Source organism: Micropterus dolomieu, linkage group LG02 (genome assembly GCF_021292245.1).
Source record: "Micropterus dolomieu isolate WLL.071019.BEF.003 ecotype Adirondacks linkage group LG02, ASM2129224v1, whole genome shotgun sequence".
Lineage (NCBI taxonomy): Eukaryota > Metazoa > Chordata > Actinopteri > Centrarchiformes > Centrarchidae > Micropterus > Micropterus dolomieu.
The window spans coordinates 14,817,929-14,843,745 of record NC_060151.1 but is presented as its reverse complement, the minus strand read 5'-3'; the positions used below and the strand labels follow the sequence as shown (position 1 = coordinate 14,843,745).

General features: G+C 41.4%; 2 protein-coding genes across 5 annotated transcripts; one reads left to right on the top strand and one right to left on the bottom strand.

The window, feature by feature from the left end:
• Nucleotides 1-238: 238 nt before the first annotated feature.
• On the bottom strand, nt 239-8,223 carry ankrd40 (ankyrin repeat domain 40). Its single transcript, XM_046036693.1, has 5 exons — nt 7,685-8,223; nt 6,849-6,997; nt 6,012-6,653; nt 4,849-5,030; nt 239-2,939 (listed from the first exon to the last, which is right to left on the bottom strand). The coding sequence occupies exons 1-5, from the start codon at nt 7,816-7,818 to the stop codon at nt 2,796-2,798; spliced, it is 1,251 nt and encodes a 416-aa protein (XP_045892649.1). The 5' UTR covers nt 7,819-8,223; the 3' UTR covers nt 239-2,795.
• A 2,317-nt stretch (nt 8,224-10,540) lies between these two features.
• Nucleotides 10,541-20,188, top strand: luc7l3 (LUC7-like 3 pre-mRNA splicing factor). 4 transcript variants are annotated; one of them, XM_046040766.1, is made up of 11 exons: nt 10,541-10,728; nt 11,333-11,399; nt 11,507-11,546; nt 11,627-11,771; nt 12,184-12,258; nt 12,486-12,590; nt 12,911-13,072; nt 15,308-15,675; nt 17,312-17,490; nt 17,611-17,778; nt 19,534-20,188. In XM_046040766.1, the coding sequence occupies exons 1-11, from the start codon at nt 10,630-10,632 to the stop codon at nt 19,590-19,592; spliced, it is 1,467 nt and encodes a 488-aa protein (XP_045896722.1). In that variant the 5' UTR covers nt 10,541-10,629; the 3' UTR covers nt 19,593-20,188. The 4 variants fall into 4 exon arrangements, with proteins under 4 accessions (XP_045896722.1, XP_045896732.1, XP_045896716.1 ...); XM_046040776.1 differs by having other exon boundaries at nt 17,611-17,831; XM_046040760.1 differs by having other exon boundaries at nt 12,181-12,258.
• The last annotated feature ends 5,629 nt before the right edge of the window (nt 20,189-25,817 follow it).

Sequence of the window (25,817 nt, the reverse complement as noted above, 5' to 3'; positions counted from 1 at the left end):
GCTGAAACACACATCTCAATGAGTTACTGGGGATTTTACTCTCGCATCCTGTCTGTGTGCGCACGCACACACACACACACCTGCAACAAAGGCAACATAACACACGTAACTGTTCCCTTCATTTAAAGTGAGAATTAAGATACTCAAACTTATTACACTAGTATAGTCATTACATTAGTCAGACTTAATATGCTTTTAGAAGACACACGGTCAGTCTGAGAGACAAAGAGGGAAGAGATCAAGTGATTCAACATGCTTTATCAAAGAACAGATACATACTTTCTTGAGAACGAAAAAACACAACTTTGACAGTGCCTAAGATTATTTCTACAAGTACACAGGACGTACTGTATATAAAAATATCAGACTCTGAATGCATAGGTTAAGTCAAACTGTATTCTGCTTTTTCTAGAACAATAAGCAACCCCACAAATACAATGTTAGTTTTCTCCTTCCCATAGAATCAAAGGAGATCCTGTATAAAAAAACACAAACAAAAAAAATCATTTCAAACCTGACACTCACCCGGGGAACACAACGGCCAGGGGGGTGTATTCTCCACACACTGTCCCACCTTCTCAACCAAGCTCCTGCATTAAACGTGTGGCACAGCTTCATTTAATAATAAAGCATTTAACAAAGTTGGGAACATAAAAATATGCACTCTTGGTAATCCTTTCTTCTCACAGCTAACTTTCTGGAAACACATTCTTCCCCCCACATTGCACTTGACTTCAACAATATCGTCTCAGCACATTCATCCCAACTCTTTCTTCGGTAGTAAGACTTAATTTTTTGACACAAACACAACAGGCCTAGCTGGTTAAAAAAATTATACAAATTAATAAAAAATATATCATAAAACAAATACAGTAAGAGCTTCAGGTATACATTTTAACAGTAAACAGTTACCACTGGGTAAGAAAAGTGTTGATCGTAGGGAATTTGTAGTGGCCGCCTACTGCACTGCTTCAAATAAATGAATCCCAGCAATGAGAATTACTGGGACATATAGTGGTGATGAAAGCAGCATAAACATTACCGTCCGGCACAACATGGCTGTGCGTCTTGACCCAGTTACACTCTTAATATAGAGTATAAGAATGTTTTTATTTTTGTTTTTTTTTTTAAATCTTGTCAGTCACCATTGAAGTCAGCCAGCAACACCTCTTTTCACACAACCAAAGAGAAAACATTAAAATCTATAGTCTTTTAATTAAAAATTAAAGATTAGCACTAGACTGGCCTTGACAAAGAAACTGAAGCCAGATATATTGATATTATGTGTTGCTTCCAGTATTTAAGTTTTAAAGAAATCTAGTCACCATGTAGATAGCCTAGGTTTAAAGTGAGATGACACGGGCAACAAAGACATCAGAAAGATTAATTTGGATCACTGTTGGAAGAATAAGGAAGCACTTAACCATAAAACAAAGTGTCATAAACAGATCGTCATGTTTCCTCTTCACAAGGCTTTTTTTCCTGAAGCAGTGATAGTTTATTCTGGAGTTCTCTTCGCTGACTAGACTAGTTTTTGGTTTCGATTCTGATTCTAATCACAGTCAAACAGAAGGACAGCAACGGAAAATATCTGACAGAAGGCTATATTTATATGATAAGTACACAACCTTTAATGAGACTCAAGCCTCGTTACTCTAAAGCGCAATGCATGGTCACGCTTCATTAGTAAGGATCAATATAACTCAAAAGTTCTAAAGAAAGTCTTCACAGTTGACAGTTTTAAGCGTTATGCTGACTGAACTGAATTTCACACCCTGCCAAGCACAAGTGGTAACGCATTGTAGGAAATAAAATGAAAACAACTTGTCCTGCTTCAAGCTGTTGCACATGTATCTCTAAGTTTTTGTCTGACATGAAAAGCAAACATTTAAACCAGTATTCCCTTCCCCATAGTGTATGACTGGATGATTTAAACATGTAAGGGAAAACAGTACTCCAACTCTAAATGTGTCCATCCTTGTGTGGATATAGATTAAAGCATACTTTATGTGTGTTCAGCAATTAAAAGTACTATTAGTCCAAAGATGCCCAAGTCTCACATGGCGTGAGATTACCTCCATTTTAAGAATCAGGCCAGTGATGGATGTCCTCTGCTGGAAAGACACTAAGGTTTATACCTACAGCATGTATGAAAATGTGTACGCCAGCGAATTATCTGATAACACTCTACGGGTCAGTTTGCAAGGAATTGCAGTTGCTGTGTGGAAGTCCACTGTGCTGCAACCCGCCCTATTCTGTGGACTGATGATGGACTTATCAGTAAGAGTTATGTAAACCCTTCCTGTCGCCCTGTGCTCTTGGTCTTATTGGACCAATCTCCTCCTTGACCACAGTCCACAGCCGGTGTGTAGGTGATGTGTCCTTATAAGGCTATTGCAGAATCCCATTCAAGTCCTGTCCGTAAGGAAAACAAGCTGACGTCTCCCTCTAATGTCCCACTGGAGCCTTGGCACAAAGTGCAGTGGAAGGAGAGAAAGAGATAAAGAGAGGAGAGAGGGGCCCAAATACTTTCGCACATAATCGAGGACACCATGCATCAGTAATCGCTTACAACTGGTCGGGTACACTAAAGCAGCAGGAGGGCCAGAGGAGGATGGGGAGGAGGACAATAGCTACAGAACTTGAAAAAACAAATCCCAGTTAGGAAATTGGCGAAACACCAAAGCCGGACAAAGCTGTAACAAGGGATCTGGGCAGGCAACTAGTTATGGTTGCTTGAGGGTAGCTACGGAGGCCCATCATAAGCAGGGAGACCTCGGGGCTCTGCGGCAGCTCTAGTAGGTGAGGCGGGAGGCCTTCATGTTGTAGCAGGGTCTGTCTGTTAGGCCCCCAGTCCCAGAGAAAAGGGACAGACCCTCTGACTTCTCCAACACAACCTCCAGCTCCTGAAAGTCTTGCAGCCGAGCCACGTCCTTGTCCTGGACAGGAAAGGGTAAATTACATTTAAATCAACAACAGATTCACCTGCTAAAGACCCTAGGGCTGCAACGACTGACTATTTTCTCGATTTAATCGCTTCACTTTTTGGTCTATAAAATGTCACAAAACTGTAAATAATGATTTCCCAGAGCACAGTATGACAATCTTCACATTGCTCGTTTTGTCTGATCATTAGTCCTAACCCCGAGGATATTCATCTTACTATCATATGTGACAAAGAAAATAGTCAAATGCTCATATTTGAGAAGCTGAAACCTGCAAATCTTTGGTGTTTTTACATGAAAAAAGAAAAGACATTTAACTGATTATCAAAAGAGCAACTCAGCTTTATGGACCACCACGCTGTATTTTACATCATCGCCAACAAAAGGTCTCATTCTTTCTACCTCTACAACCTCTGGCAGAAAATCAATCAACATCTAATATTAAATTAGACTGAACTTAAATTTCAACTTCAAGATTCAACTTATTAAATTAGACTCAACTTAATCAGAGCGTCAATGTGCACGAGTCTGAGAGAGAGAAGGAGGCGGACACACCTAAGAGCAAAACTGCTTCAAGATATTGACGACAGGCAGCACTGTGACAACATGCAGGTTAGCCTACTCTGATCACCAAATCTATTTCACTACGATACAAAAAGCTGTTATTTATGTGATGTGCGAGTCGACTAATGGTTCAGATGTAGTCCCAAACTGATCTCCACTTTTCTTCCGTGTGCAGTCAATACCAAACCAGTGCTTGTAGCGGGGGAGCTGTCGTCCCTCAGCGTTCAAAAACATACTTTACATAGTGTGTCAGTTTGAAACTAACACCCCCCCTTTTTCAAGCCTTTTGTTTTTGTTTTAATCTAGATGATTATGGCTTACAGTTCATGGAAATCAAAACGTATTAGAATTTAAGAATAATGAATTTATGATACAAAAATCGACCTCAGAAGAACTCTAATCAGCAAATTAACTCAAAACACCTGCAAAGGTTTCCTGAGCCTTGAATCTGTCAGTCTGGTTCTGGACAATTAACTTTTCCACGATACATTTTTTTAGATGCACCTGTGTGTGTATTCATAATGGATTTAGTCACTTCTATTCTTTGTCTTACTTCTATTTGGGGGATAATTATGCTCCAAGTTTGGAACTACAGTTTCCATAATGCTTTGGGGGATGTGAAGAAGAAGTGCAACGTTTCCATGTCAGTTAAGTAGCTGCGGGCTCCAAATTGAGCCCTGCTTTTTCTAGCCTATAGGTGTTTACATTTTGGCATATTGGCACCATTTAAAGTAGTTAGCTATTAGCAGTTTGTGTTTGCAGTGTAAGGTGAGGTATACTTTATTGTCACATACACATAACGAAATTCATTCACTGCATTTAACCCATCCCTCAAGGGAGCAGTGGGCAACCACTGTGCAGAGCCCGGGACTCCCAACACCAGATCTGAACCAGTGGCACTGACTGGAGAACAGTATATGCACGCGTGTACAGACAACTATCACTGGAATACATCTGAATGAAAAACATGATGTACGGATGATTATTCGCAATCGGTAATGGCATCCTCATAAAGTGTCACACTGAGCATATGCATATCAAGTGTGTGTGTGTGTTCAGATTGGACAGAGTTGTGACTCAGTAGCTGAAGCAAATTGGTTCTCTGAACACTTTTACAGAAAATACTGAAGATGAACAAGAGTGGAGAAACTTCCTGTTAGTGGAAAGATCAATATTTTGCCATTATGAGCTAAGCATCTTTTAAATTTGCACATGAATGTGTGTGTATTTCTGTGTTTGTCGCTGTAACATGCAGTATCCTGAACGTTCCCTTGCGGGAGCCTGACACTGGTCGACAACACAAGGTTGTGTATAGTATGCATGGCCTTCTTCCCTGTACCTTTCTCAACATGGTGTTTGGCAGCTTGCGGATCTTCTCCACATGCTCAGTGCTGATATCCAACTCGCGGCAACAGACCCTCAGGAGTGAGCGATAGGTGAGCTCTTGGCGGTCCAGCTCCACCTCAATGAAGTCGTTCTCCCGTGCGTTGGGGTTCTGGATGCGCACCTTGAGCACCAACTCTAGAGAGAAGTACCACAGTGATACCTCTCTGTTAACAAAGATGCTTTTTAATAAGAAGACTGACATGGCCCAAGGTGAGAGTCACTGATTTAATTATACCTGTTTTAATTCTCCTGAAAGATTTGTCTTATGTTAGTAATTCTGTCAAAATATTGGCAATTCTACAGTTCATGATATAATGACGTCCGTTTCATTACCCACATGCACATGAAAAAGAAATACTTGCTCTAATACTTCTTGTTTAAAAAATGACAAGTGTTGGGTTGTTGCTAGGGGGAGCCTGAGACAGTTCAGTGATCATACTGAGAGGAAAAGGCTACATCCAGCAACAATCCTTTCTGGTTTGACAAGTTTGCTGCCAACACACACGCAAATGAGAATGTGTCTGTGCTCTTATCGGTCACTTACCTGAAAACACGCAACCACATAGCCATGACGAACAAGCAGCAGCTTTACCTCACGGTTCACACGCAACAAACTCAAAGAGGCAGGCTCTGTCTTGCCTCTAACAAACACGACACTTGTGGGCGCACTTAGATACACGCAGTAACTTAATGGAGTCTCCGCTGGTTACAATGAAACAAATCCAGAGGTCGCTGCTCCCAGCCAAGAAATAGTTGCAGCGAGTAACTCCCTGTACAACCACAACTTTTTATATTTCTGTTTTGATAGAGACTAATAGCTGTTTCTCCCTGCTTCCAAGAATTTATGCTAAGCTAAGCTTATCATCGCCTGCCTCTAGCTTTCTACTTGAGAATGACAGATTACTTACGATACGACAGATTCATGACAATGGTATTGAAGTTCTTATCTGACTATCGACAGGAAAGCGAATAAGTGTACAGAATCAGAAGGAGCAGGAGTTGTTGTTGTTGCTGCCGCAATTCAGAGGCCATTTGATGAAGTCTAATGCAACTTATATACGTTCCCATGTGTGGACAGGAGGTCAGACATAATAAAACACACGATCACTTCCTCACCTTGCACATTAACAGGGAAGGTGCTGGTGAAGAAGAATGGCTGGAAAGCTGGCATGGGCCCTCCGGCCTGGCCGTAGCTCAGCTGCTGTGAGATAGACTGCTGCCTGCTCATAGTTGGGTTAGCGCCGGCCACCGGGGCCTGGACCTGGCTCCCACTGCTGCTGGCCAAGCTGGGGCTGGGTGAGGCCAAGGGAGGCGAGCACATGGTGCCGTTGTGTGCCACCGCATGCGGGTAGTCTGCGTGGTTGACAAGGTGCGGCTCAACTGACAGGTCCATGGGCACTGTGCAGTTAACAGTGTGGTTGTGGGAGGGGTTCAGGCTGGGTGACGCGCCATTTTGCTCCGTCACAGGAATGAATTCCCCAGCCTGCGCGTGGCTGTGGGGGGTGGGATTTGGAGGAGGAGTGGGGCCTTCAGACAGCAGGCTCTGGGATTTCTGAGGCTCATGAGTCGGGGAAAGGGAGGCCGAATCACTGTGTGTGTCATCATCGTGCTCTCCAGAACCATTCTGTGTAGGGTGCTGGGCCTGGATGAGCTCTGACTTGTTATCCATCTTAGAATACATGAAGGGTGGGTTAGCCAGGTAGTTGGGGATGATTGGCAACTCAGGCTCCTTGACTTCAGGCACTTCGTCCACTTCAACTGCGGTAATAATGTGTATGAAGAAATAGAGAATTAGTCCCTTAGAGCCAGCTTTGGTCTCTGTCAGTACCACAAACAGCTGTAGATACTCTACCATATACATGTTGTAACCTGTACATGGTACTGATATATCACATGCCAGCAACAATGAAAGGCTTCTAGCATGATGTGACAGGAATAAAATGTGTACCTTACCTCCTAAAAGTCGTTTGATCTCTGGCTTGGACGTGAGCTGTGAGGCCAACTCGTCCTTAGCCGTGAGGATTTCTTTGTCTGCTCCGCAACCAAGTAAGAAGGACACTATGTGCTTGTGGTTCCTCTTGCATGCCCAGTGCAGGCATGTCCTGGTGGGTTTATTGGAGAGGGAACAGTGTATAAAACCGTCTATAATGGAGATCATTTGAGAATGATATTCACATGGTTCCACCTATCATCAACTAGAAAGTTTGAGTCGTACACCGCCTGAACTGCCCCTGTGCTTGGTATGGCATTGGAGTACAGAATGAAAGCCATTACCTCAGACTGGCAAGATCCATGTAAATTATTTTAGCATACTAAAATAATCTTGTGTCAATATCTCCGTTGCATAACTGCCTGGACATGTAGGAACATGACAATTGTAACCTTGCATATGGAAGAGGTTTATAATATGTTATTCAAGTAGGTAGTAGGATACACTTGGCATATTCATGACTGGAGCAACCATGTGCCAACTCACATTTTATTTTACTCCACTGGTCCCTTCTGTTATTTTGAGATTACTAGAAGAATGGCTCTTTATTCTTTAAACTATCACAAAATACAAGCTGACAGGCCGAATGATCAAGATACAAAGTAGGTAGGTCTGGCTGACTAACAAGCCTTGCTGTGCCTGATAAGACAACACAGACACTGTAACAACACACCTGGCTGTAATATTAACTGCACTGAACTTTTAAACAGGCATAAAAAGCGTTGCATTTACAAATCTGAGAAGCAAACCACCGCGTTTGACGTAGTGACGACCACATGTATTCGTCCAAAACACTCACCATCCATTTATTTCGTTCTGTGAATTAACATTTACTCCACTCTCCACCAACGTCCGCACTTCGTCGATGTCCCCGATGGCAGACGCCTCTCTCAGTCGCTCCTGTAATTCTTTATCCAACGAAGTGGTGGACATCTTGGTGCAGGCAACTAACGTTGCAAGATCATGGGATACACAAAAGCCTCTCGGATTAAGCTGTCAATACTAATCGCTACTGATGGCACACAGGTCCACTATAAATAGACTTGCCAGCTAACATTAGCCACCGGCTAATCTTACCTACTTGCTAGCTTAACGTGATGCTAGCAGAGTATTTGGTGCTAGCTTGTCGCTTCGGCTAATCTAACTTCGTGTTGATGGTCGGAGACTTTGGCGTTTACGCTGCAGGCTCCGTACAAGCCATTTATTTCTGTTGTTAGTTCACGTTACAGTACCCCTGCCAACACTGAGTGCACTCATTCAATCAGCCAGTGGTGTCAGAGTTCCGTCAGCAGGCTGCCAGGAACACCACCGCCACATCGGGGGGCATCTTTCGATGTAACAACAGCGAGCACAAATGTTAGTTCCCCTCTGAATACCCTCCACGATTATCTGACCTGTTATGTGCCACTTAACTTTGTGTAAAATAATGAGACCAGCTCTCGACATTAAAATAACTTTGAGAAATAAAAGGTGAAGCAACTGTTTTAACACACACGTGTTGCGGGCATATTTAGCCATGCAACCAGTGGGTAATAATAATAATAATTTCCATGCTTTGCTTATTTAGTCACAAAACATATAATAGTTTAGGACCACATTAAAATATGTTTCATGTTGAATTATATATATAATTCATCAATATGAAACATATTACAACATAAACATATATATATATATATATATGTAATGCACTAGGGCCCATAAAAGTAAGGGATACAGAAGATATCTAAGATGATTCTCATTGAAGAAGGTGGAGTGTTTTAGCCTTTAACTTGGGACCACTTGAGGAAAAAACAAAAACAATCACTATCAATCATTACTATTACTATAACTATTAATTCTGATTTCTTAAGTTTATTTTGAAAGTAATCACTGGAAGTGATAGTTATGTGTGGATATCTAGCCACACTGGTCTCCACACCCAGAGAACTGTTAAATATGTTTATTATTACCAGTACAAATACCAGTGTTTTTATGTGTAATAATACTAATGGTGTTGCACTTACTGACATGAGTACGTTCAGTGTTTCCCATTATTTCAACGTTGTGTTGCAGTTTTTCAATGTGACCACTGGAGGGCAGAAAACGGTCATGATTCTACACTCCAGTGAACTTCACAGTGTTGAGGCAAACAGTCTATGAGCTGACACAAGACCAATGCTATAGTCACCTTTTTCAGAGTAACATTATAAAGCATCCTGACTGACAACATCACTAACTGGCAAAGAAGATCATCGGTACCCATCTCCCGAGCATCAGTGATATCAGTGATGTGAGTTAAGCAGAGGACAGTACCCACCCCAGCCAAAGCCACCCTGTTGCTGATAGAAGTTTCTGCTGCCGCACCACCAGACTAAAGAGCAGTTTTTTTAAACTCACGTTTATTTCAGTTAAACCTTTTAGAACTGCTTTTCCATTAATGTATATAGTCTGCTATATAGCAGAAGGAAGTTACAAACTGAATTTTACAACCTGTTACATTTTATTTTACCTTGATTTGAGACAACACTACCCTGTCGAGTAGAAATCCACGCACTACACAAATAAGTACACAGTTAGTGTACCAAGGTAAGTATCCTGCTGGTAAGGCCTACATTCACATTTTAGACAATTAGCAGATGCTGTCCAAAGCTATAGTACATTGAGTAATCCCATAGGAAAGTGAGACACCACAGTCAAATAGGTTTTTCCCCCCAAATTTAGTCATATCACAATGAAACTTTACAAGCTGATAGCATACATAAACAGAAGCTTCAAAATATATTGTTTTTTCATGGATTTATTGAAAATATACTAGTCAGATGTGTGACAGACCCTTTTTTCCACAATTTTACAGAATGCCACATAAAATGAGAACACAAGAATAAAAGATATTTTATAAATCCTCTGTAAATGTCTTGCTATAAGACTTAAGAAACAGTGTAAAATGTTGATGCTGTAACTGCTTTGAAGGGCCAGGAATATGACGTACAGAAAACATGTCATTTTGAGAAAACGACTGTTAACGATAAACATTACTGTTTGTCACATGAACACATATCTTGTAGGTAGATATGTACTGGCTAACATTGTGCTCTACAAAACAAAATTACAAATGATGGAGAGTTTTACAAAGGCCGGTCAAACTTTTACTTGGAAAGTGCTAACAAAGATTAAATTTACGCGATCTAACGTTGACAAAAAAATATAATTATGTATATTATTCAAAACTGAAAATTTAGAGATTGAAGCAAAATCATCATTTAGTACTGGTGTGTCTCGCCTTAATCTTTCGCTTAATAGGCGGCCCATGCATGGTGGTCCGCCGGAAAGGGGGGGGCCTTCGCCTCTCTGTCGCTTTCGGTAAGAACTTTCAAAATAAAATAATCAAATTGTAACCACACGCCAAACCTATGGACGTATGGGTTTTTGCGTGTGGTTACAATTTTACCTGTGTTTTAAATCGCATACTAATTACTTCCTACTACATAGTCAATGATTTATCGAGAGCAAATAAAGACTGTATCAAAAAACCCATATCTAAAAATCAATGTTGAAAGTCCATATGATCACATCATACTTGTACTTCCGGTTCAGAGGGGGCTGCTGCTGGACTGGCTGTATTGAACCATAAACGGGCGTTGTTGTCACAGTGTCTGCCATTTTGATTGTAAGTACTTTGCGCGCAATAGATGGTGTGAACCGAGTCTTCAGCGATAGAGTTATCGTAGTATTTTAAATCAAGGCTTTATTTTTTAGGCAAAAATGCTTTCGGCAGCCCAGTTACTCGATGAATTAATGGGCCGAGATAGAAACTTGGCCCCTGACGAGAAGCGATGCAACGTGCGGTGGGACGACGAGAGCGTAAGTTAGCATATTAGCTAACGCTAGCCTAGTTGGTTTGATGAGCTAACACAGCGTTAGCTAGCTAAGATACCAAACCCGTAGTATGTTGGATATGTTTGTTAAATTAAACAGTATGTAAATAGTCCAGAATCCAACGCACGGAAATGGTAACTTACCACAAGCTGGTATTGAAGTGTTGTCTTGGGACGCAAAGTTAGAACCACCGTATGCTAATGCTACTTATTTGTTCCCAGTTAAAGCTTGAATCGTTGTGGATTAACGTTAGCGTTGTACTCGTGCTCTGCTGTTAGCATTACATTTAAAGTGAGATGTAACGTTACCTAATTAGTTACTAGTAATGCTTTATCCTGCTTTGGTGTGTGGGTCTAATACTAATAGGTAACACTAACTTGAGGCATAACGTTAGTTTAGGTAAGACACGTAATATTAGTGTTAACGTTACATTCACTTTGGGACTGATTGCAAGCCACACTTGTTAGCAGTTAGCATATGTAAACTGTTATCGCTTGATCCGACTTAACTAATATTATAACTAATATTTGGAAAAGATTTCCAACAAAAATGGTGTTTGTAATAGTAAAAATCTATTTTCTTCAATTAGGTCTGTCGATACTATCTGTGTGGCTTCTGCCCAGCTGAGCTATTCACAAACACCCGCTCTGACTTGGGTAAGTCAAAGACTTGTATATGTACATAAATCTGTTTTAATAAATCAGTAGCTGACAGGTGCATCCATATACTTTGAAGATAATAATGCATTACATTTCTTTTTCAGGCCCCTGTGAGAAAATCCATGATGAAAATCTTAGGATAACGTAAGTTCTTATTGTGGGTTTTTACCGCAATTTGTGTGTGTCTTGATATTCCGCCTAATAAACTGTTTCTGTGTGTCCAGGTATGAGAAAAGCTCCCGGTTCATGAAGGAGGGCTATGAACGAGACTTCCTGCGCTACCTACAGTCACTCCTGGCAGAGGTGGAACGGCGGATTCGTAGAGGGCACGCCCGGCTTGCACTTTCCCAGGCTCAGCAGAATGCAGGGGTTTGTAATGAGACATCGTTCTGTAACCCATGCTTTGCACTGCATTTGTTTTTTAAAGTGTCTTAGTGGCTGCACAGATTTAGGTGTTGATTACTCAGTGTCCTCAATTAGGGTTGGGCGAAATCTACAAAATTTATTATAATGTCAGTCGTGATTAAAACCTACTTTCACATGGAGGTATTTTGTGAAAAATTCAATTTTTTACCGGGGGCCAGGGTTTTACAGTCACAATGCCTGCTCAACCATCGACCATCTGTCAGCCATCACCGATGGACGATGGCATTGTCTATCGGCCCAACCCTATCCTCGATACATCTTTGTCATCTTAGACTACAGTGCTCATCGTGAACCTAAAATATTACATTACGTGGTCTGTGTGGTTGTACCTGAGATACAGTGTTTATTTCAGCAGGGTCCTGGTCCATCAGGAAAGAATGAGGAGAAGTCTCAGGTTCTCACGGAGAAGATTGAAGACCTAGTTGTACAGGTACGTAACAAATAGATTTCATAGATCTTTTTTATAAATAAGAGCAGCATAGTGCCATTGGTAATTTGGAAGATACTGGAACATGGGCGCACTGTAATTTGAATATCTGCCATGTATCATAGCTGGAATTACAAGAATGGAAAATTTCTTATCTTGACATGAGATTAAATGACATCAAATTATATTCTCACTAATACCTCGGACTTGTCTGTTTTGCTTTTGCTTAGATCGAAGAGCTGGGGTCAGAGGGCAGAGTGGAGGAGGCCCAGGGAATGATGAAGCTGGTGGAGCAGCTGAAGGAGGAGAGGGAGCTGCTCAGCTCCACCCCCTCGGTGAGTCAACTAACTCCAGGCTACTTGGCCTACAGGCGCTGGTCATGTAATGCTGTTTGTTTACAAACCCGTTTTATTCTTTTTACTGTAAAGTCTAAGCATGGGCTGAGAATGATGCACCCACTGCTACTTACATTACTCTTAGCTAGATAACAGTGAATCTTCACTAGAGCCTACAACATTTATCCTGATTTAAATAGTTTAATAAATTGCCCTCAAAGCAAAGTGTAAAACAAATGAGCAGTTATCCTCTAAGGCAGAAAGAAATTGCTTAGTACATCATTCCCTTATGGTTTAACTCATTTGTGCTTTTTATCCAGACCATTGAGAGCTTTGCGGCCCAGGAGAAACAGATGGAGGTTTGTGAAGTGTGTGGGGCCTTCCTCATTGTGGGGGATGCACAGTCTCGAGTGGACGACCACTTGATGGGCAAGCAACACATGGGCTATGCCAAGATCAAATCCACTGTAGAGGAGCTCAAGGTAACAGGATCACCTGACACACACAGAATACATACATAGCTAATGAGCTGAAGTATAAGTTCCTTGTTTCCACCACATAGACTTTACTTAGGTGGGCTGTCCAGGTATGTTAACAACCAGGTACCCACTGAGATCCACAGAGAAAGTTGTTATCTATTACGTTACAAAACACAGACACGATGGATGTTTTACAAGCTTGGATGAGGTAAAGCTGGGCATACATTGTCTGCGATGTAAAGCCTAAGCTCACGATGTACCCGCTCACTGTTCAGTCCGATGGTCAGCCACGACCTGAGCGCTCACACTGTACGTGTATAAAACAGCCCGTTGGTCCCTGCAGACCATTCTGGCTATTGACAATAGTCAAATAAATATTTGGTTTAATTCATTAGTCATCAATAAATGGGACTGAAAAAAATGTACTAATCATTCATTTTTAAAAAATAGTTTTTAATGTTCTCCCTAAGATTTGTTAAGTGATCTACTGTTTGGCATCAAGTGTTTGTCCCATTTTGACCATAAAGAACAGTTGAACTACATAATGAACCATCTGGTTTCTTCAATTTTCAGTCAGGAGAAATAAAATCAGCCTTTAAACTTGAAAGAAAAAAATATCTAGCGAATGAAATTTAATGTTTTTATCATGATAACGTTTTTGGCCATATCACCCAGCCCTAGGTAGAAGTTTGTTTGCTGCCTCGGTCATCTGTGTCAGACCGACAACCAGACAGCTGGACAAACATTACCCAAGTGCTATAAAAGTTATACTAAAGGCTCGTGGAAACTAACGACTTTCGGCATTGGTCGATGGCCGTGCCGTTCACACTGCACAACTTGCCGTCATGTGACGGGAGTCTTGAAGTTGTTGTGTCGGTCACACACTACGCAAGCTGACAACGACCGCCGTCACGCAAAGCTGGTCTCTAAACCACGTTTTGTCAACAAAACACATGTGAAACGGGAAATGACGCGAACCTACACACGAAACTGCTGTTTGTTGTTATAAAGATACCAATTATAAAGACAAAGAATCTGGGTGAAAGAATGGATTAGCACACTCTGGTAGCAGGGATTGTCTGAGCTACAGAGAGCTGGAGGTGAGTTAAAAGGTGCAGCTCCCCGACACCCAGTTAACTCATGACTGTGAGGTTACAACTCATGGTCCAAAAAGGAGAACAACAAACGCAAGTGTGCACATTTTCAGCTGAGAACTGCGGCTTGCTTTGGCTAGCCTTCAACTCAACAATCAATTATGATTTCAGTTAAGTGCTAAAGTTACTGTTACCTTGTCTGTGGTCCGCTGGCAGAACACTGGGTGCTTTCTGATCAGGTGCCGTTGCCGCAGCGACATAAATTTTGTTTTACGGTGGACGGACGGTAACATTACAGAGTTGTTTTCTTTAGCTTGAAATTATAACATACTTTGGACACTTTGTTCTTTGTCCCTCGCTATTTTATCTCTCTTCCTCCACTTTGCAAACAGCTCCATTATAATCACGTCTTGTTCACAGCGTAAGCGCGATGTGCGACCGTAATAAATGTCCGTGCGAAACAGTGCGCTGCATAGTTGCATGGATTAAACGAAGCATCGATTCAAAGAATTAGCGTCAATGCATTTTATTAATCGATGAATCGTTTCAGTCCTAGTTGCCATGGCACTTTCAGACACCAAATCTACTTGTGGTTCTGCTTCAACTGACGAATGCTGACCAAAATTTCAGACATGTCAGAAATTCAGCCGGCAGCCGTTCGGGAGCAGTTGATTGCTCGTCTTTTCTGAGACTTTACAAAACATACTACTAATGGAGTAGGTAAGTAGAGCAGACACATAGAGGGAGAGAGCGACAAAGAGGCGGGGTAAGCCAGTGTGTTTGCATCAAAGGTGTAGGTCTTTGCATGTGTGGGTAAATGAGAAGTGCAAAGAATAAGAAAGTTTTGTGGCACATCTTTGCGGTTCTCACTGTCAAACATTTGACATAAATAGAGCTCACAGTTAATATACATCCAGAAAAGCAAACTCTTTAAAAATACAAAATACATGTCAAATATATTAAAACTGAGACACTTTGTACAGAGGATTGATGCTGCAAGAGAAGATGTTAGTACATAATTTTTGTCCCCTGTGTTTTAACAAAGTGAATGATCCACAGTATTTCACCTAAACTGTTTGGTTTAGATTCTGGTTTAAAATGTGCTGATTAAAATTAATGAGGACTGTTGTTTATTTACTCTTAGGAGAAACTACGTCGGCGCTCAGAAGACCCCCCAGGTGAAAACCCAGCGCTCAAGAGGGACAGAGAAGACCGTGAGCGCGAGAGGGAGGAAAGGGAGAAAAAGCGCAAGGAGGAGGAGGAGAAGGAGAAGGAGCGGGAGAAGGAGAAGGAGAAGGAACGGGAACGAGAGAGAGAGAAGGAGCGGGAGAGGGAGAGAGACAGAGAACGGGACAGAGATAGAGACCGGGAGAGGGACAGGAGGGTGCGCCGAAGCCACTCCAACAGTCGCCACTCCAGTCGAGCGTCAGACAGGAAACGGAGCAGATCCCGCGATCGCCGGAGGTCCAGGAGCAGAGACAAGGAGAGGGAGAGGGAACGCAAACGCAGCAGGTACTGCTGACTTTCTTGAACCACATTGATCATCATTTTCTTTGTGGTCTAGTAACGGCAGTGTCTCACCATAAAACGTCAGTGCACTGTCGCTTGCTTCTGTAATGGATAGAGGCACCAGTCCAGGAGGAGCACCATTTAAATCCACATTCACAACAACACACAAGAGTAAACATTATTGTTTGCTAATGATAGGAACCTCGCTCCAATTGCATCAACCTTTGAAATACTAGCTCCCCAGTAGTGAGAAGTCAGAGGGAAACTGAATTGTAGTCACATTCCCCAAAGCTACTTGCACCAGCGCACTAGATTTGCAACAATTCGTCGAAGTGAAATTTCATTGGTCGACGCATTGTTACAGAGGGAGGGATGGTAATCTAATTATTAAGAACATTTCTGGTTGTTCATTTCTAACTACAATGCACTACAGGAAGTGCTGGGGGCAGTACCGCTTCCACTGTTGGCCATGACTCTAAGACTACTCAAGAAGAAGCATTCATGCAAGAAACGGAAAGTAACGGAGAAAGATGCTTAGATCAGAACGTTTTTTTGTTTGTAAGTTTTGTATGCTATTTCATCACTAAATACACTTTGGAAAGGTTTTGAGGCGAAAAACTGTGTAGAACTTGAATATTGGCAGTTTTACGAAAGTTGATGATAAATCGAAAATCTACTGAAAAAAATTTTGGGGTTGAGAAGCTCCGCAAGCACTCGCGAGGTTAGCGGAGCCAGCCAGCCAGTCAGTCACGCCCACAGTCCTCTGGTCCCAGTTACTCAGACCACTGCTGCAGCGGAAAGGCCATAACTGTAAGATAGTTTCAGTGTTTGTACTGCTGTTGTTAATCTTTAACATTTTAAAGTAAATGAAACATCTGGCTTGTGATTACAGAACATTCTCCACTTATAAAACTTACAAGCACTTTGGAAAAATAAACTACAGAAGAAGTATGAAAGGGGACTGTTGCTTTATTTTCTAAATTACATTGTTTGTGTGCAGTTGTGGTTATAGTACTTGCTTTTATTGTGCTTTTATTTTATCCAAAGCAAATCTTTGTTAAAAAGTTAAACGTTTTAAAGTTAAACCATCTATGGCAATAAATCAGACTGTGAGCCTATTATTCTGGGTGATAAAGCCTGGCTGTTATCTTGGAGCAGCCTCTCTGTAGTTCTTTGCATTCTTGATTTTGAGGTCTCATGGACAATGCTGGCTAAGAGAACGCTCTTTTAGTTGTGTTAACAAACACATTAAGTGCACTAGTAAATCACTGAATTATAGGAGTAGCCTACGCTGTCTTGTCAAATTCCCTGGTTTGTCCCTGACATTGATACTAGTGTTCATTCTGAATAGTAAACCTTGTTCACTTAATAGTAACGTTTTCTAGCTAGGCTGTGTGTTGGATATCAGTAATTCACTTGAAAGATATTAATTAGTTAAATGGTTTAATTGGGGTTAGGGGGTGACAAAAATAATCATGACTAATTGAATAAATAATTAACAGATTAGTCGACTATGAAAGCACCACAAAAACAAATGTGTGCCACTGCATGAAGAACCATGATTAAACTTCCTTTTGTTTGTTTTATATACATCTTTCACTTGTTGTCATAATTGCTCATTCTCCTCCCTCTTTCATAGGAGCCGGGACAGGGACAGGGAGAGGAGACGCAGCCGTGAGCGCTCTGACCGAAAGCGTCGCTCCCGCAGCCGTGACAGGAGGAGATCCCGCAGCTCCGAGCGCAAATCTCACCGCCACCGCAGCCGCAGCAAGGACAGAGAGAGAGACAGGGACAGAGAGCGGTCATCAAAAGACAAAGGTGAGGACTTGTTGAATGTTTTTTGTTTGTACTGCATGCTGTAATACCAAAAAGGCCTTACTCTGTATACCTTGTTGTCCACCAAGGAGAAATGTTTGACATGTGTGTCTGTTTTCCCAGACCGTAAGGCAACAGAGGAGAGGAGCAGCTCTAAGAAAGCCAAGCACTCTGACGGCGATGCAGCTGCCATCAAGGCTTCGTCAGAAGCGGAACCGATGGAGACGGAGGCGGCTGCCTCTGCCCCCTCCCCTCTGCTTAACGGCCAGCAAGAGCTCCTCCATTCTGAAGGTGACACTCAGTCCAATTAAAACTGATCTGATAGGACCTCAGATCAGGCTCAGGTAAGTGCGTCCTCCTCCTCGCTCCCCCTGGCTCTGAACCTAACCCTTCCACGTCCCCTCCCCCCCACCTTTCCCATCTCCCCTACCCACCCTCTCACCCTACCTCTCCCACCCCGTTTATGTTCAGTTCAATGCCTATGATTTTGTCTTATGTCCTATATGCATATATCTTTATCCTGTTTTTGAAATAGTGCATCATAAGTATGCACTGAAGATGAAGGACTAGGCCCGAAGAAGGTAGAAAACATTCACACAAAGCCAAGAGGGAAAGGCCAGTGTAGCCCTGAGCAAACATGCCCGGAGGTACCCCTCGTATTTAATCGGTTTTTGATCCTTTATAGATGTACATTTGTCTTTGTGGACAAAATGGCAGAAAAAAATATTGACTAATTTGCCAATTTTCCTGCCTGTATTTACCTGTTTTGTTTTTTTTTGTTTTTTTTTCTTTTTTTGTTTGTTCTTTTTACTTTGAAGTAGGGAAATGCAGTAATTTTGATTTGCTGAGATATTACACTCTTTTATAGCGAAAATTCAGCCTCTGTGAGTTTGCATACATTTCATGGGGATTTCTCCCACTCATATGTGAACACACAGACACACTTTCAGCTATCGTCAAAGGTGTATGTGAAAAACAAGCCATTGATTTTTGCCGTAATCATAACTAAAATGCCATGGGTGTGTTGTCCAGCTTACTGTGCCTGATAATGCCATGCAGTGTGTGTTTGGGGGGGTTGTTATAGCACCGGGGGTCTTACGTAACTAACTAACTGGAGCGTAGGGTTTATCGAATGAATTGCAGCTGACTTCCATACCTCACACAGCGTTGGTGTTGTGAGCGAGACCACATGAGAAAAAGGGCAAATTAAAAATCATGGATACTCTGACTGTCAAACTGTGCAGGTACTCACCCCAGGTACTCCTTTCTCTACCCACATCCATTTCTGAATGCTGTTGCCTGTCAGAAAAAACTATTCTGTACTTCTCCAGAAAATGAAACTTGAAAGCTTGATGTGTATATATTTTTGTGTTTCTTTTATTTTTCTATTTGGCAACTTTCAAATATGTTTGGGGAAACAAGTCATTTTATAGAAATGTCAGAGACACATTTTTTTTTTTTAAATGCTGAGATGCACAGACAGCCTGCTTGATATACCTACGCCAATAGCTAAAGGTCACTGGTGTGTATATTTTTTTTTATTCCCTGTAGTGTGTAGTTCAGGACTAAGGTTTTGTAAGGAGTTCTTGATTAATGTCAATCTGTTTGGTTGGTAGGATGCTTTTGTTTGTCCCTGTTAAGTGGTCATTGAATCTACTTAAAGAAAAATCAAGTGCACCTGCGCATTGGCGTAAGCAATATAAAACAGGTTAGTCACTGTTTTTAAAAGATATGGTCTAAGGTAGTGACAAAACCTTATGGACTTTTTTTTTTATCTTAAAAGCATACTTCTGGTCAAAGTAAAATCAACGGTATGTAATATCAACATTCAGGTCAAATTATATTATTGTGCAATATGGACAGGGTATATGTGCATTCTTAGCAGTGTCTCTTAACACATTCCTCTATGGCTAAATTAAGGGATATATATCACGACTAGTCTTTATGTAGATGCTATTGTTGCTTCAGATGCAGCAATTGTTGGTACAAGCACTTGTTGTGGGACCTTTGCTAATATTACATTTTGTGAACATTTTTGCTCAACAGGGGACACTGGGATATCTGGTGGAGGAAGAAGCAGAAGAGCGCACCCATCCTTACCCTGAACCCGACACTTCGCTGCTTAAAAACAAGGTGAACCACAAATGGTGTAGTGGCTTATTTAAAACATGAACATACATGTGTCAATAAGGAGAAAGGAAGAAAAAATAATACATTGATTTTCATGTTCCATTATACCTGTCTTATCTTTTTTTTGCTGGACGAGGGTAGTTGTGGTTCATCTGATGTATTTCTTGGTCTAGATGTCAGCCAGTCATCACTTTAAATACCAAACTTAGAGGAAAAGTTCATTATGGGTTTTTGTGTTCTTATTTTGAAAATCTTCCCACATCCTCATTGTTTCTTGGCATTTAGTGAAAATTAAATAAAATCAGTGCTTGTGGTTTGTTTTGGTTTGTCAGGTTCCCCTTCACGTCCTGACCTTCTTTATTTTAAAGTCAGTTGAAAGCATGTGTACAATGTTAGTCCTATGACAGGGCGTGTCTTTTCTCCTCCACACAGGGAGCTCACATTGATTGCTCTTGTCCCCTTACTGTAAAATATACTGATTTAATCAAAAGATTTTGAAGACTGAAGATTTGTTTAATTTTGTTCTGCTTTTAATGTCCATGTTGTCGCGATGAATAAAAAGTAAAAACGTGTTAATGTTGTGTTGGTTTTTTGTCTTTTGCCCCACCATTGGGTCTGTCTACCAGAACAAAAATGTCTCTATATTTTGATGCAAAAGCAGGTTAGCATAGTGAAGGGGAGACTGGCAATCATAAGAAAGGTGAGGCTTTATAGTCCTTTTGTCATCAAGTTGCTGAAGGGTCCTTAAGTGGAGTTCCAGCCAGACTTGAATGGGTTTGTCAAGGTAATTTTATACACATGGGGATTCCCTTTAACTGTACTTTAAATGTGCAGTATATTAGGATGACATTCTCATTGTCGTACATTTAGTTTAGTTAATTTCCATTATTAGTGGTTTTTAGAAATAAGTATTTAGGTTAATGTGTTTTGTGGGCATACAGTATGTAATCAGCATACCATTATTTTGGAATAAATCAAACTTAATACTGTACTGTTAAAATATACAGGTGCATCTCAGAATTAGAATATGGAAGTTTCTGTAATTTAAGTTAAGTGGAACTTTCATATATCCTAAGTTCTTTATGGTTAAAATATTTCAGGCCGTTTTGTGTTTGTATCTTTACAGCTTATGGAAATCAAAAATCCATATCTCAACATATTAAAATAAAGAGTATAATACAGAATTGTGGTCCTGGTGAAACGTTCTCCATAGATTCTCTATGGGGTTCAGGTCAGGTGAGTTAACTGGCCAATCAAGCTCAGTAATACCACGGTCAGCAAACCAGTTACCAGTCATTTTGGTACAGTGGTCAGGTGTCAAGAACTGCTGGAAAAGGAAACCAGTATCTCCATAAAGCTTGTTAGCAGATGGAAACATGAAGTGCTCTAAAATCTCCTAGTAGACTGCTGCATTGACTGTGGACTTGATAAAACACTGGACCAACACCAGCAGATGACATCGCACCCTAAATCACTAACTGAAAACTTTACACTGGCCTTCAAACAACCTGTATTATGTCAGTCTCCACTCGTCTTCCAAACTGTGAGACCTTGATTTCCAATGAAATGCAAAATTTACTTTCATCTGAAAAGAGGACTTTGCACCACCGAGCAGCAATCCAGTTCTTTCTCTCCTTAGCCCAGGTAAGACACTCCTGATGACATCTGGTTCAGGAGTGGCATGACACTAGCAATGCGACACTTGCAGCTCATTTCCTGGACTCGTCTGTTCCCGGTGGTTCTTGATGGACTGATTGAAGCCACAGTCCTCTCCCTGTGAAAGTTCTTGAATCTGCTTTAACAATCCTCTTAAGGCTGCGGTCAGCCCTGTTGCTTGAACCTTCCAGTCAACTTTCCACGAACATGCTTTGATACATCACTGTGAACAGCCAGCACTTTCAGCAATGACCTTCTGCGACTTACCCTCTTTGTGGAGGGTGTCAATGAACTGTGAAGTCAGTCTTCCCCACGAATGTGGTTGTGTGTACTGAACCAGACTGAGTGATTAAAGGCTCTTCTCAGGTTGAAATTTCTGTATAAGTCATTCTTTATTGTAATATTTTGAGAGATGGATTTTTGATTTCCATGAGCTGTTAGGCATAATTATCAAGACAGAAAATAATAAGGCCTGAAATATTTCACTTTATTTGTAATCAATCTAGAATATATGAAAGTTTCACATTTTCAATTAAATTACAGGGGGATAAAAAAACTGAGATGCATCTGTATATATTTTAACTATGTCGGTCTCATTTGGGTTTTTGTTGATCACTCGTTGAAGCACTTGTCTGTGGAAAAACTGAAAAACATTTTCACTTAGGGGTGGAGGGTACAGCAAATGTGAGGACTTGTACAGTGTTATACAAGCTGTACACTCACTTTTAAATTGTAGGAAAGTGTCATTTCTTCAGTGTTCAAAATGTGAGGGGGTATATTATTATGCTAACTTTAAGGTGTGAACTTTGAAACAGCGACCAGTCTATGGACAGCATAAAGCCATTTTGCTGAATTTGTGTATATCCATACAAACATTATACCCAGAATTTGTCCCTCCAGCTAGCCTCTTATGCCCCTCATCTTGTAATTGAGAACACACTGCACAAGTATCTTGTTACTGCCAACCAAGCAAGCAAGACAAGGATGGAAATAGTGAAACATATCCTGGCTGAAAGTCACTTGCCTTTGTAGGACATAATTTAACATTTTCATTATTCAGCAATGGTGAAAGCTTCTTGCTCATTTATGCTTGATGCTGACATGAGTGTGCTGTCATGCTGAAAAAGGCAAGGGATACTACTGAATTATGGTAAAGCTTCAGAACATTTCTATTTCCCATTAAGTATTTGTCAACTTTGTCATGCTTAAGATCTAAAAACAGTGATGTCAAGACAATTTATGCAACAGTGACTCGCGTCATCTTATTACCGCTTCATTCAGGACCATGAGGTTAATTAATTAACCAAACATCTTGTGCTACTCGACTGACATTTAGGTGCACTTACCGTTTTTCTCTTAATCTCACAAATAAGTTCCCCCTCATTCCCATCCAAAGCTAACACTGACCACATACCAGACGAGATGTGTTTCCTTGGTACTGACCTTTCCTACCCAGGGGCCTGTGGAGAAAGCACCAGGGTTTACAACCCACACCCTGCAGATTCATCACAGACTGTGTGACACAAAGCCAAGAGAGGAAAACTGTAGAAATACTTAGAACCTGACATTATGAGAGGCAAAGATGGTGTCACAGATTATAATCAATCAAATAGTGATTAATAGTTTAAGAAACCTGAAAAGTACAATTAATGTTGTCGTCAGATACCAACAAGGATCAGCTTGCAAGCAAAATTAACTTGTTTTTTTGTAAGAGACAGTATTAGAATTCATGCAATATACTTAATGGTACAGCCGTATAGCTGGCAGGTGTATACTCCTCATGAAGCAGGGCTGTGTATATGTCAAGTAGCCTATATGCCAGTTTACAGTGGTAGCAGCTGTGACAGATTACTTGACATTAATAAGCTGATCCTCCATTACTTACTGGTGCTTCCAAAGCTGCTTCCCAGGTGAAGAAAGTGATATCGGATAGAGAGACACAGATTATCACATTGAATGATTTGGGCTCATCTTCCTCTGCTGAAAAGGCTTGAAGTAAAAACTTCTCGTCCTCCGGCACATCTTTGTTTGCACCGTTACCATCTCTATTAAGACCGTTGCACATGGTCTCAACAGAGTTCAATTAGTGTTTGGAGAAACAAACACAGCTTTGGGTGTTTGTGTACCCCCCAAGCAAATTATCACAACATAACCTTGTGTGATTCTGCAGGTGGACTGGCCCAGCTGTGACCTCTGTTCCTCTCTCTCTCACTCTCGTGACCTTCTGAGTCGTCGCCTGAGCCCCTTTGCGCCCTGATTTACTTTCTGTGGAAAAGAATAAAAAATGGCGTTCTCTCCTCCTGTCCTGTCCCGTCCCAGAACACCAAAGTAGCAGGTGGGCTTTAAATGGTCTGTTAACCTCTGGGACAGAAGCTGGAACATGGAACTGTGAACCATGCAGGGGAGGCCCTGGTTTCAGAGCCAGACACTGCTCATTTGGGGAGGTAGACTGGCAAGCAGCAGATATGAATGGTTAGGAGCTGGATTTGTCGGACAAGTCAGACTAAAGAGCAGAATTTTTTTCCTGCTCTATATCATATGTGAGGAATGGACTTCATAATGTTGAGTCTTGCTGTAGGTGTTATGTTACAGAGACGATCCTTTATATTTCTGAACAGCAGGAGGCAGTATGTACCTATTTTCCAAGGAAAGCCTCACAGCAGTGCAGATCCAGTATTTCTTGAGACATATTCCTGTTATTGCATACTCATCCACACGCAGGTGCAGGGAGGGAACCTGAGAATAGCAACTCACTTTAAACCGTGTAACACTCAGGAAACATTAACACCATGTTCTCTCCGCAACACACAATCTGTACATGTCATTAGGGAAAACAGTAATTCCCCAGGGTAAGAGTCGCAGGGCAAAACAGGAGGGAAGAAATAACAGGAAGATAGTGAGCTGGAAAAGACAGGGGAAATGGAGAAGAACACAGAGCAGAAAACAAGGAGAGAGATGGAAGGAGCGATACCTGATGTGATGCTAAATAAGCAGGGAGAAAAAGGATAATGGAGATAGATTGTCCCCTCCTTTTTCTACTTTTACTCTTCTTTCACACAGTGAATCTCAAGTGAAGGTCGAGAAGGAAAGCAGCATGTAGATTATGCAGTAGAGGAGGCAATTCATCAGTGCTGTCGGTGTGCTGTCTGATTAATGATCTAAACTCCAACACACAGCCGCAGCTTATGTCAGCTGTCAATCATGTTCTGGTGGGGGAAATGATTTCTTAAGGCGTCTGTCAGTTGTGCTGAGCTAGTACCTATTGCATTACTCCTTGCACAGCTGTAGCACTAATATTCTAGTATCTTTCTTTATACTATTACAGGGGATGTAGTGATACTAGGTATCCTCTCAGGCTAATCAGGTGCAGGCTGGCATTGCAGAAATTCTCAAACTGCAGCGTTGTGTTTTAGATTTTTCTGTAGTGTATGTATGTTCATGAGTTTATAACCTTAATTCGATCTTTCAGGTGCATCAAGGTTTAGCCCCAATCAGGCTATTTGGCTGGAACCACCTAATGTATACCATCCTTACCAGTTAAGGACTCATCATCATTCACGCACAGTACATGTTTCCCAATCAATCCAGTGGTGGCCTTCGTGTCTGTCAGCCAGACACCAATCTGTCACATTGCAACCAGCTAATTATGGTAGTGGATGGCGACAAATCCCCCACTTCGGATAATCGATTGACAACATGTTAACGGCACATTAAGAGTGGGGCGGCTGTGGCTCAGGGGGCAGAACGGTCATCCACTTATTGGTGGTTTGATCCCCGGCTCCCTTGTATCCTTGGGCAGGATACTGAACCCCAAATTTCTACCACAAGACCCTCCCCATGGCTGTGCCATCGGGATCTTAGCATCTTAGCCTCTCTCCTTCAGTGTATGAATATGTGTGAAAAGGGTGAATGTGACGTAGTGTGAAGCACTTTGAGTGGAAAGGTGCTACACAAGTACAGACCATTTAACAAGTTAATTCATTAAAGAGATGAATTATGCTCATTTTCAGGTTCAAAATCTTATTTAGGGGTTGTACCCAAATAGGTTTACACGGTTTAATTTTCAAAAAACACCATATTTTTCTCATACTGCTCATTCCTGCAGCTCCTCTTTTCACCCTATGTTTTGTACGCTCCGCTCTTGAGCTACAGAGTGATGCATCTTACTTGTACTTGTACTTACTTGTTGGGAGTTGCACATTCGCAGTTCCCAGGTAAGGACTACTAGCCAATCAGAAGCAGAGAAGGGCGGGTTGTAGGAAACAAGGTAGTGTGATCCAAATCAAAGCCGCTTCAGACTGCGACAGATGGTATAAGTTACTCACAAGTCCACAATCAGACAACATCATTGTTCCACATCTTACCATAAACCACTTCAAAAATCACCATATTTCAACTCAATTTTACATAAAAATTGGCCAAACAATTTGAACGTTTGCTCAGTAGCTTTCACATCAGGTGTAACATTAGTATTATAGCTATAACTTTAGCTGTGTTAGCCAACGTTTACAACAACTCCGCACTTGAACAGTCTGAAGTTACAT

Bases quoted from the DNA above. Each gene is read 5' to 3' on its own strand.
- ankrd40 (XM_046036693.1), bottom strand. From the start codon at position 7,818: ATGTCCACCACTTCGTTGGATAAAGAATTACAGGAGCGACTGAGAGAG. The intron at 6,654-6,848 runs GTAAGGTACACA...TTATTACCGCAG, and splicing joins GATCAAACGACTTTTAGGAG to TTGAAGTGGACGAAGTGCCT. The intron at 2,940-4,848 runs GTACAGGGAAGA...TTTCCTGTCCAG, and splicing joins CAAACACCATGTTGAGAAAG to GACAAGGACGTGGCTCGGCT.
- luc7l3 (XM_046040760.1), top strand. From the start codon at position 10,630: ATGCTTTCGGCAGCCCAGTTACTCGATGAATTAATGGGCCGAGATAGA. The intron at 10,729-11,332 runs GTAAGTTAGCAT...TTCTTCAATTAG, and splicing joins TGCGGTGGGACGACGAGAGC to GTCTGTCGATACTATCTGTG. The intron at 11,772-12,180 runs GTTTGTAATGAG...TGTTTATTTCAG, and splicing joins AGGCTCAGCAGAATGCAGGG to CAGGGTCCTGGTCCATCAGG.